We start from the raw sequence: 12,215 nt of genomic DNA, 5'->3' as shown, positions 1-12,215 counted from the left end.
CTGACAGATTGTTATTATAAGTCTTTGACAACATTATGAAAAAATTTCTTTTTTTGTGTAACTTACCGATGCCAGGTCAACACCTAAATTAGTCATTTAGACACATATCAATGGGAAAATAGGGACATGGTTAAAATTAAAATGTAATTCTCTTTTAAAGTCGGGTCATATGAAGGAGTTAAAGCTTGGCGACAGGTGAGTAAGATTTTTAAACTCACAGGTTTCTCAATAAGGTCGATGCAGGGCTGCAGGTCCAGGCCGAAATCGATGAAGCTCCACTCGATGCCCTCCCTCTGGTACTCCTCCTGCTCCAGGATGAACATGGTGTGGTTGAAGAGCTGCTGCAGCTTCTCATTGGTGTAGTTGATACACAGCTGCTCGAATGAGTTCAGCTGGGGAGACACAGGAGAAAAAAAATGCTTAACACTGCACAAATGGCACAAATAGAAACATGGAGGATATTTTTAATACACCGAAGAAGGGAGGAGATTGGAGAGCTTCTTGGAACTAGTGTTAGTGAATTGTTTACCTCAAAGATCTCAAATCCAGCGATATCCAAGATGCCAATGAAGGAGGCTCCCTGCCTCTTGGTCTTGTCCAGGGCTTTGTTGATCCTCATGACGAGCCAGCGGAACATCCTCTCATAGGTGGCCTTGGCCAGGGCCTCCACAGCAAACTCTGCTTGCTCCTGGGTCTGGGCCTTCTGGACGTAGTCTCTGCCCACCTTGATCCTGGGTGACAGGATGGCCCTGGTGAAGTCTGTGACATTCATGCCCATAAGGTGGCTCACCTTCTGGGCAGCTGTTGCAGAGGAAACGGGAGGAAGAAAGTGCAAATAAGAGGAGAAAACAACATTTAAGATATATCTGCAGGATCATCAACAACTTATCAAAGTAGGTGGTAGTTTTGCCAGACTAAAGGCTGATTTATAGAAGTGTGAAGAGCACACGCCGTTACGTAAGTGGCCTACGCTGTGTGAGGATTTATACTTGTGTCTGCGTAGTTCTAGTGGATCTATGCAAGTGGACATTAAAAAGGGAATTACATTTAATTTTAACTATATATATATATATATATATATATATATATATATATATATATATATATATATATATATATATATATATATATATATATATATATATATATATATTTTTTTTTTTTTTTTTCATGTGTTTACTTTGTTGAGGGATGAGTGAGCAACCTTTGGAGAGTCTTGTGTGTGTGTGTTTATGTCTTGTTTGTATGAGTTATATATTATATATTTTTGCTTTTGCTCTTACTATTTTCGTAAAGTAAGTTGTTTTTTTATTGTTGTTTTGTTTGTTTGTCTTTTCTTCTGTTTGACTGCCACTGCAAGGTCAGTGTCTATTTCTGTACCTGGACTCAAGGACCCCCTCGAAAACGAGATGGTTCATCTCAAGGGGTTATTACTCTGAAATAAATAAAATGTCAAATATAATAAAAATATATCGTGATATGAGGCTGGATATCGTCTTAGATTTTGTGTGTTGTCTTTTCCTGATTTTAAAAGGCAGCATTACAGTAAAGTGAAGTCATTTTCCAGACAGTTATAACAGTTCTATTATTTGCCTTTACCCACTTAGTCATTATATCCACATTACTGATAATTATTTATCCAAAATCTCATTGTGTAAATATTTTGTGAAAGCACCAATAGTCAACACTACAATATCGTTGCAGTACTGATAAAGGTATTTGGTCAAAAATATTGTATATTTGTGATGCTACCAAGCCATGGCCAAGCGGACCATTCAGTTGTAACGTGTAGTTACATTTCTGGGGAGGTGCAAGTCAGGCTACGGCGTAGGGTCCGTATCTATGCGTACCCACGGCGTAGAACCATAAACCAAGCTTTTGCCAAATATTTCAGGTTAAGGTCCAACTTACCGGTGTTGTCAGGCATGGAGGCCTGGTCTGTGTGGCGCTCCTTCTTAAAGGTCATGTTCCCGAGCTGCAGTACAGAGGCCACCACCTTCAACAGGCCTGCACAAAAAGAACAGATGGGAGCATTAAGGTGGGTCTAGGTTGCATTGATACTAGACGGTAAACAAAGGCAAAGTCCCACTCGAAGAATAAAAGAAAAGGTTATTTTAAAAGTAATGTTCGGTCTGCCTTACCTATCTGCTCTTCCTCTGGGATACTCATGATCCTAAAGGCCTCAAGCGTCTCTGTAAACAGGTCCTTGTCCTGCTGCCCAGGAATTGTAACGTTTCCGTTGGAAAGGAAACGGTAGTTGTTGTAATTTTCAAGGAGGAGTTCATCTGAGAGAAAAGGGATGGTCGGAGTGAGTTAAATGGCAAATCCTTGAGAAATTCTAACTTGGTCTTTGAACAGAGAGTTTTGTAATATGTTGCTTACTGCGCAATTTATCTCCGGCCCCTGTGAGCAAGTAGTAGAAGATGTGGAAGGTCCTCTCATCTTTGGCCTGGCGAATGGCACGGGACTTCTCCAACAAGTCTAGTGGCCAGTCAGTCAAGGATAAGTTTTTCTGATACTACCATGGCTGCATTTTCAAATCAGTTTGGGTACTGCAGTGAGACACTCCCAAAAAAGAAACACAAGTACTACTACAAGAAGCAATGACAGTATCAAGGATACAGGTTTCAATATTGGCACCAACAATGTAACCATTGACGTCAAAGTTGATCCTGATGAATTTTCCCTAGGAAAAAAAAAAACACATGAACATTTAAGAAAGGTATGTGGAACAGTCCAGCTGTGAAAACAGGCACTTCATAACAAGTCAGAATCCCAAGACGTAGCACTAAATCTTACAAATCGAGAAGAGTTGTCGTTTTTCACTGTCTTGGCATTTCCAAAGGCTTCTAGGATGGGGTTAGCCTGCAGCAGCTGCTTCTCCAGCTCCCCCTGATGGAAATACGGAGAACAGCAAGGCAAAATATAAAGCGCACTTTACGTAAATCAGGATAGTTCTCAGCCTTGGAATCCGATCTAACAAGACTGATGTACCGTGAGAACTGGTTATTCATTTACTAGAATGTTACTCATTGTAAGAAACTGATTAGTTTGAGTCTTTTCCAAATAAACAAAATTAGTTTGTTTGCCCATGATGTACTTACGTCTGAGGAGAAGGGGGGACATGGGAGTGTACAAAATATGTAAAACAAAGTGATAAAAGGAGGGATACCGTGCACACACACACACACACACACAAACACAAACACAAACACAACACACACACACACACACACACACACACACACACAAACACAAACACAAACACACAAACACAAACACAAAACACACAACACAAACACACACACACACACACACACACACACACACACACACACACACACACACACACACACACACACACACAAGCATTTTCGACACACATAATGTTGTGTTAGTGCCCAAATCTGCAAACACCCAGAGACCCTGTGACCCGTATCAGCAACCCATCACCTAGAGCAGAATAATCCAGTAAACCCCAAGCACAAAACCAACAAACAAACAAACAGGCGGTCCTTTCGGCTTCAATATACCTCTGAAAAAGTCTTTCTTCAAGCTATAGCCTACTGCCTTGTTTTTACTCACTTATTCTCCCCAAAAAGGCTTTGCTAAGCATTTGTGCTTTCCAGCAAGGTCTTGCCACACCTACCTCACTTTACACACAAGTTTTTTTTTTTCTTCACCTATTTGGCTGATGATCACTCATTTCTATCCAGCAAAAAAAACAAGGAACGGCATCTGCCAAAATCCAAAGGCTAACATTGCACTGATTCATGAGTAAGTACATATTACATGTTGAGTTTAAAGAAATCAAAGCAATGACGTTCTACTGTACAAATGTTTGTCAGGACAGGGGTTTCCCCTGACATTAGAAGGCCTAGGCGCAGCGCCCAAGCAGATTTGGGCAGCGCCTAAGCTGAATGAATGAGAGCATAAAAACTAAATTACTTTTCTCACATTTAATGGCTGTTTTGTCTTTAAGCTTTTTGAGTGTTATTTATTTAGTACCTGCTCAAGCTTTGTATTTTAGACACATATGGTGATAATAATGGTCCAAAATGATGTAAAATTGCATTTTCTTTTATAGAAAAAACGTCTTAAGGGGGAGGGACCCCTAAACCCCCGGTAAATAAGTGCACCTAAGTCTTCCACAAGCCTAGGGAAAGTACTGGAGAAGCCTGTGGGTTTCCTGAGGTTATCAACTCAAACTATACAGCAAATCTAATTCTGGGCTACTGTTCTTTCACTGAACCTCTTGATAAATAAAAAACTGAAACTGTTGAACACAAACACTGCCCAAGCCATTTGTTTTATGCGAGTAAAGCAAAAGTCTTTGCGCAAAACAAAAAGCAGTCAAACTTTGGACTTGAGTAGCGATACAAATGATGAAAAATTCAACCAGACAAATCTATAAATGCATCAATTAGACCAAAAGAATTGCAGTTTTTCTGTTGTTGCTAAGACTCCTCCCCCTTATCCTACTATTGTCTGGCTGAATTTTTCACAGGAACACATATTGCTGCCCCTGACCTGCAAAAAAAAAAAAAGAAACTTCCTCCCTATTTCCTATTGGCTGGCAAGACATGTCACCTCTGCCCTTTATACAAAGTGACTCCCACAACTGTGCAGTCCAGCGAGGGGAAAGAGAGGGAGGAAGAGGGGTAGGGGGACCGAGGAGGAAGGTGATGACAGAAAGCAGGTGGGGGAGGAAGAGCGAATGGAGGGAGAGAGAGAGTTAACTCACATGTGACAGGATCGAGCTGTTCTGTTGATGGGAAGAGAGAAATACAACCTCAAAAAAACGAGAGATATGATAGATGTGGTTTTCATCAAACCCTTCTATGTTTGCTTTCAGCATCTATCATGAAGCTGGCAGGCCAGATAACAGTAGTGCAGGTTTTCCAGCCGAGTCTGACGTAATGCTCAACTGCTAGATGGTAGTTTTATTTCTGATGAGAAGATGCAGTAAAGCCTCTGGTCTATGTAACATGTAAGAGAGCCAGGATTCTTAAAAAATCTGCACTACTGTTTCTCTGTGCCTGCAGGGCTATTATCTTGATTGCCACCCCCCCCCCTTTTTCCTGTTGAATGTAGTTCTTTTTTCTGTGGCGGCTGTACCACAGACAAGTTTGTCTACTGCAGAAAATAAGCTGTTTGAATACACAACAATGTGATGATGGATTAACAATCATGTACACAGTCAAGTTTTCATTCACACTAGGGGTGGGAATCACAGGTAGGCCACATTATGATACAGGGCTGTTCCATTCTGTGATAATACATTGCTTGACAATCCTATAATGATACATTATATTAATGATATCGGTCTAATTATGACTACAAAATGCCGTGTGAAAAGGTTAAGTGTAGGTTTTCTCTCTTTATATACTGCTAGAAAACAGAACAATTAAAGGTGCTCTAAGTGATGTTGGGTGACGTCACTTCTTGTTGACGTTCAAAGTATTGTCAAACAAAACGGAGGCTAGCTCGCCCCTCCCGCTACTCATCCCAAACAGTTTGTGGTGGTGCAGGTTGGCCCAGTTTATTTTTGTTGGCATTTGTGATGCCTGGGCTGTCTACAGAGACCGCCTTTTTTTACAGTGTGTTCAGGGGACAGGCAGCTAGCAGATAGTGAGGAGATGTTTTTTACAGTGTGTTCAGGGGACAGGCAGCTAGCAGATAGTGAGGAGATGTTTGCTGTATGTGACAAAAAATTTAGCCTAAAAAACGCCTTATTTTATTGATTAATTCATTACAATATCGATATTTGGCGCTGGCGTATCGATCTCGTATCGCACAAAGGAGGACAACAATATATTGTTGAATCAATATTTGATCCCACCCCTAACACACACACACACACACACACACACACACACAAAGTGTGGAAAGAGGGATAGGAAAATGTCGTTCCTGGAAGATGAAAGCACTGGAAGGAAATTAGCGATTGTGTCTCACCTGAAAATAATTCAGATAAAAAGCAACCGCAGGGACTGAAGTGAGAGATGAAGGGAGTAAATTGAAATAATAAAAAAGGTGTGACTGGAGGATGTAAAAGAGTAATGGGAGGGAAAGTGTAAGGGATGAACTGTGTGGATCAGAGGCAGGACTGACCTGATCTTTCTTGGTTTTGTGAGAGGAGGCCACGTGAGCCAGATACTGGATGACCTTCTTGGTGTTCTCGGTTTTACCGGCACCAGACTCGCCTCTGTGAGACAAACGGAGAGAAAAAACAGAGTCAAAACAAATCATTTAGAGAAGGCCACAGAAGAGTGGCAGACAAAACAATCAAATGAATGTACTCCCAACGTGTTATGTGATCTAGTTGTAACTAGATTGTAACTCACGTGCAAAGAATGGACTGGTCTTCTCGATCTGCAGAAAAGATGTACAAATGTTGGATTATGCAGCCTTTGCAGATCAACTATGCTGCATGCTCTAAATGAGCATGCGTTATCACCACAGTGAATACAGTTTTGTAGTCTGTACAACAGGAAGTACATTAGCCACAGACAGGAAACAGACATCCGGCTTCCTGTGACTGGAAAGAGGTGCTGCTCGGTTTCAAACTAACCAGCTAATCACCTTTCTCCTCCCATAGTGTGGTCTGAAAACTTTGCTGAAGCCAAACATGGAGAAAAAGAGCACAAATGGGACAGAGGGGGTGTTGTTTGACAGACAACACATCAGGAAAACGGGGCTTAAATGGGGCTCGACTGCCGAGCTAAGAGCACTTCCAGGACGTGGACTAAATAAACACATTACAATACAAAAGCCCTGCAGGAAATACCAACTGCTGCTTGTAACGTTCAGCTTTTGTTGTGAATGCTTCGACAAACTAAACACGGCATCTTTAGGTAAAGTGTCAAGGATAGCACCGTTCCATTTTCCTTTCTTCCTTCTGCTTTTATGTATCCATTTATGAATTGACTCCGTCAATGGCGCAGTGGATATGACACATGCCTTTGGTGTGGGAGATCTGGGTTTGATTCCCACTGTGATATATCAACCAATGTGTCCCTGAGCAAGACACTTAACCCCTAGTTGCTCCAGAGGGGTGCGACCTCTGACATATATAGTACAGCAATTGTAAGTCGCTTTGGATAAAAGCGTCAGCTAAATGACATGTAATGTATGTTAGGTTTTATTTTTGTGGCTCGCTAAAGCACTTTGGATACATGCTGGTTGCTCTAACGGGCTATATAAATACATGTTGAATTGATTGATAAGGATAAAAGCCTCAAAACAACCAGATGACATATGCCAAACACAGGAAATCTGCATTAGCAAAGTAAGAGCAGCACTTAAGAGGAACTAACATAATCACTGAAAACTAGTCTTGAATATTAAATTGACTTTTATCAGTCTTAAGAACAAACTTAAACAAGATTTTGTTTTTACATGTCCTGTATACTCTTCAAAAGTATGTGACAGTGACTGTACAGGAGAAACATCATGCATCTTTTTTAAATACAACCTTTTTTTAGTTTGAATCGGGAGCGTCTGGTATTATCTGAAATTGTATGAATACTCTGCTAGTAACACATCAAATATTCTAAAGTGATTGGTCCCGGTTGTCTTCCATATGAAGCCACAAACTCCCATGCCCTGCATGTAATTTTTCAGAGAGAATACTGACACAAATAAACTATCTATATCTATACTGAAGTATGTATGCGTACAACGTATTCTCTTAGGGGCCTTACAGTTTATAGCTCTGTGTACTAACTACTCGGAGAACAGTAGCTGCATTGACATTGACACATATTCCAAGCTTTGGGCTGCAAAAATAACTGGCAAAGGGTTGACGCAAGGCAAAAAAAGGGCATAATGTAGGCCAGCAGATTTTAAATTCCACTGCATTGGGCACCTGCATACCTCAGTTGGTAATTACGTTTAATAATATTAAGTATAGTATAGTGAAATAGTAATAATCTTTTAAAAAAAACAAAAACACAGCATTATTTCCTTATAATGTTCTCAAGCAATAGTCATAACAGTTTTATAGTGGGGGGGCGGGGGGGGGAGACTTACCCTGCATCATGCTTCTGTAAGCTGTGTCGGTGATGGCGTAGATATGAGGCGGCATTTCATGCCTCTTCTTGCCCTTGTACATTTCAACAATCTCCTCTGAGTAGATGGGCAGGTTCTTGTAGGGGTTTATGACAACACAGAAGAGCCCAGAGTATGTCTGCAGGACAGATGAGAGGCGTTGCGTTCAAAAGAAAAGCTGCATTTGAACATGGAATAAGAAGAAGTGAAGTTACCGGTGGAGGAGGAGGGTTTCGGTTGTTCTACATACCGGACATGGGAAATATCATGGAGGGGATATGAAAGTCTCCATTTAGTGTGCAGAGGAGAATCAGGATAGTGGACTGGGACATTAGTCATTTCATATCATCACTGTCAGGGGAAACCTTGTCCATGTCCTAAACTGTTATGTTATTTAAAAAAAAAAAAGCTAATTTTGAAAACATTTTTTGAGTCATTTACCTCAGATAAAATTGACTGTCTGTGTTTAAATAATTAAAACCCAGAGACGAACGTAAAGAGGGACCAATGGCATTCAATTATGATTTTAAATGATAAAATATGGACATACGGTATAGGGTTTCTGTCCTACAGTGACGATATACTAAGTTGTATAATTCTTCCCAAAAAATAGAAGTTATTCTTGGCACTGATTCAATACTAAGGCTGTCCCGCATCAAAGAGCAGCAGGAAATTTCTCATGAACTCTGATTGGATTCCCTCACATATTATGTAATCGTGACCCCACCCTGCTGCAGGTTCAAACTGATGTTTTATGATTGTAAAAACTACTTTACAGGTCAGGTTAGTCAAGTCATATCTCAGGTCGACATGGTGGAATTATCTTTTCTGCTCTGAACATAAAAACCCTTCTCCTTTCCTTTCTATAAACGCCACTGAATCTTTTCTTTTGTGTATCCGGACTTGTTCTCCTACCATAACGTCAGATTGCTTTTTTTTTTTTTTACTTTCTATGTGCTGCATTCCTGTGCTGCCCTCCCAGCAAGTCTGTACCAGGCATCTCTCCCCTGAGAAACGGTCCATCTACAAAGACTACAGAGCCTGGAGGCACCACGCTAACCAAGCGTAGCCTGGATATCTTGGGGGGACAACAGGCTGTGTTGATCTGACCGGGTCACACACCACAGAGTCAAAGAGAGCAAATGACTCCCAGCCCACCACATGGGGATACATAACATAAATTATGGGGGAAGTAATAGCAGTTACAACATGATTTACATTCCGTGTCCATCAATGTAAAATCTGGACGCCCCTCCCTCCTTCACATCTCTCATGTGCATTGTTCCCTGCAGCTTCCTGTTTACAAGATAACTCCAAAACACACAGAGAAGGGAGGGAGCTAACAAAAGAGACCAGAGGGGAAAGAGAAATGCCTGCATGCCATGAGTATCGGAGTAGATTGTACACAGTCTTTGCAGTGGCAATTTGCACACAATGGGTTGTCTTAAACAATGGGGCTTAATGAGATAATTGGAGGTTGGATAGGGAGATAAATTGGTTTGGAGACTGGCCATGGCGGATTGTTTTCTATAAGCCATCAGGGATTTCATAACAATGAAAAGGAAAATGCCAATGGGACATAGTTATTCTGATAATCCTTTGGCCTGATGAATGATGGGATAGGCTGCTCTGCCTAAAGATTAAGAGGTTTAATAATGTTTCGTATGTATTTTTTCTGCTTGTTTATTGCTACTTTGTCAAGAAGATATTAAAAGGCGTTTTAAACATTACACTCACATAGCTGTACTTTTTTTTTTTTTTAAACCTAACATAGGCCTAAAATCTTAATTTAAGACTACAAAGAAACATTTGGAGAAAAACACTCGCACTGAAAGTAGTGATGCTAATTTAGATTTTATTTTTGTTTGTTATCTGCGCGTCTCTCCACCGCATCCACCTGTGAGGCTGTCAGCTGTGTGTCTGCCTGGCATACTGCGTAGGACCCGGCAGTCCTCATAGATATAGTGGCAGATGTGTCACGTAGCTGGACATTAGCGCTGCTGTTGTGAGTGTGCTAGTGCAAAGTTAGCACTGGCAAGATAGCTAGCAGTTAAGAAATAGATTGTCGAGGCTATTTTTCTTTTACAATTGAGAAACTGGGAAAGAAAAATAAAATGAGCCCCATGCATCACTGCTACATACTTAAGCAAAATGAGGTACAATGTACGAATCAATGCTTGGTTTGAGTCATTTTGCGTCTGTGACGGCTTCATACTCACATATATGAGCCCAGAGTAGTATCTCTCCTTCAGGTTGTGCAGCACAGAGGCCTCGTTCAGGCAGGTGAGCTCGGCCATGTCCTCCACCTTGCTGAACTTGGGCGGGTTCATCTTCTGGATGTCATCCTTGTTCACCTTGATCTTCTTCCCCGAGTCTGCCAGCTCGACCACGCACTCGTCGCCGCGCTCCTCCTTCACGGAGCCGGCCTCGAAGCCCAGGCGCTCCGAGGGCACCCACACCAGCTTCTTGGTGGCCCAGTCCGCCTGCGCCAGTGGGTTGTTGACCACATTGCGGTCCACGTACAGGAACTTGTCTGCGGCCGACATGGTAGCTGATCCAGACAGAGAGACAGAGAGACAGAGAGAGAGGAAGAAAGTGTTTGTGGTTAGTGCTGGGAAATTAAGGAAATCGTGGAGAGGGGTCAGAAATTCAGACATCAAACAACAAAAAATATGAAACGGATTAATTATTAATTCACTGGGGCTGTCCTCGATCCAAGAAATTATCAGTCGACTAACAATTCAATTTTGTCCACTAGTCGATAAGTTGATTCAATGGACAGATCTTTAAAACTGGGTTTCTCCACAAAGAATCATGCAAAAGCACCAATTTAAATCTTGTGTTTACCAGACATTTGCTCATAGTTCCTTGGAATTAACTCATTCAGCATAAAATAGCATTTTTTTTTTTAAAAAGACTAAAGAAATCTTAGTTGGCTTAGTCCAAAACGACGGACTCCTTCTTAGTCGATTATTCGACTTATCGGTTTAATTGCAACCTCTTTCTGTTGGAGTTTGCCTTAACACTTTGAATCCTACTTTCTCAACTTCTGTCTTTGTAGGACTGTTTTGTGGTTTTTTGTTGGTCCACCAACTGTGTATAATTTGCCTCATTGTTGTACATACGGGACTACAAAAGTGGGTAGTAAGTGGGAAACTCTGGTGTCATCAAACCAGACATGCTGCTGCCCATGGGTCCTCCTAATAATCATTTAAATGTTATGCTATCCGACATCACAGTAAAAACAATTATATGCATGAATTGTTGCACATCTTGAATATCGTCTGTCAAAAAAAAAAAAAAAAAAAAGGTTGCGTTTTGTTTACAGGACCAGATCTTCGCTACACTCGCTTCCATCTTCACACTATCTCGGAGGAATGCAAAAGGTCACCACTGTCGGGACGTGCAACAGGAAGAGTCTGCTCAAGACAAGGTCGGGTCAACATAGAACACAGCCATGTCAAACGAGGCGCCGTGTTCCTTTTTCGGCAAGTTGCTGTGAACAATTAATCCAATGTCCAGCTGCTGGAACATCCGGGTGACATTTGCTCAGATTTTTAAAAAGTTTATCTCCCAGCAAACAGTTTGTCTGCTGGTGGGAAGCCTGTGAGGGAGCAGGTCTTTGTTGTTGTTCCTACTGGTTGGCAGAGTATATCTGCTCAGACGGAGGGGAGGTGATTGCGGGTGATCTTTGACACAAAAGGGTAAACCTCCGCATGACTTGTGGCCCTTATCAGTCAAATAGTTTCAGGGACTAAATCCAGTAACTAAGTCAGGAAACAAAAGCCCCTTTTGTGCATTCCTGTTTGCGTTTCTGTTTCAGAGAAACCATAAAGATAAAGGATCAAAGGAAGTTTTTGTTTGAGAACACCACAGAGTCGTCATGTAATTTGTAATTTACGGTTTGTAGCATTCTTAAAAGTAGAGATGATCTGTTCAGTGCTTCTTGGTTTATTTTTCTGATTTAGTACATAACCGCATTTATACAATTAATAAATAAAGTTTGGTTCGTCTCGGTCACTCACTCCCTTTCTTGGCAGCCTATTATCTCTTTCTAAGTTTCCCGTTTTTAAAGACTTTGATATGGTTTGTATATGTATGTCTTAATGTAAATAACACTAGAATAAAATTATCACCACAGTGGAGGTCTGTGTTTGAACGGG

General features: G+C 41.2%; 1 protein-coding gene across 2 annotated transcripts in view; it reads right to left on the bottom strand.

Moving 5' to 3' along the window:
- The window catches only part of LOC114570098 (myosin-9), a 58,283-nt gene that overhangs the window by 26,770 nt on the left and 19,298 nt on the right, over positions 1 to 12,215 (bottom strand). The window contains exons 2-13 of one of the 2 annotated variants that reach the window (XM_028600318.1): positions 10,272 to 10,603; positions 8,035 to 8,191; positions 6,348 to 6,375; positions 6,115 to 6,208; positions 4,745 to 4,765; positions 2,800 to 2,892; positions 2,623 to 2,686; positions 2,383 to 2,481; positions 2,142 to 2,285; positions 1,912 to 2,007; positions 530 to 801; positions 219 to 392 (exon numbers count right to left, since the gene is read on the bottom strand). In XM_028600318.1, the coding sequence (XP_028456119.1) occupies positions 219 to 392; positions 530 to 801; positions 1,912 to 2,007; positions 2,142 to 2,285; positions 2,383 to 2,481; positions 2,623 to 2,686; positions 2,800 to 2,892; positions 4,745 to 4,765; positions 6,115 to 6,208; positions 6,348 to 6,375; positions 8,035 to 8,191; positions 10,272 to 10,598 (1,569 nt within the window). In that variant the 5' untranslated portion in view covers positions 10,599 to 10,603. The remainder of the gene's footprint in view (positions 1 to 218; positions 393 to 529; positions 802 to 1,911; positions 2,008 to 2,141; positions 2,286 to 2,382; positions 2,482 to 2,622; positions 2,687 to 2,799; positions 2,893 to 4,744; positions 4,766 to 6,114; positions 6,209 to 6,347; positions 6,376 to 8,034; positions 8,192 to 10,271; positions 10,604 to 12,215) is intronic. The other variant, XM_028600319.1, reaches the window with a different exon arrangement.

This window comes from Perca flavescens, chromosome 15, assembly GCF_004354835.1.
Source record: "Perca flavescens isolate YP-PL-M2 chromosome 15, PFLA_1.0, whole genome shotgun sequence".
Classification (NCBI taxonomy): Eukaryota; Metazoa; Chordata; class Actinopteri; order Perciformes; family Percidae; genus Perca; species Perca flavescens.
This window is presented reverse-complemented; position numbering and strand designations above follow the sequence as displayed.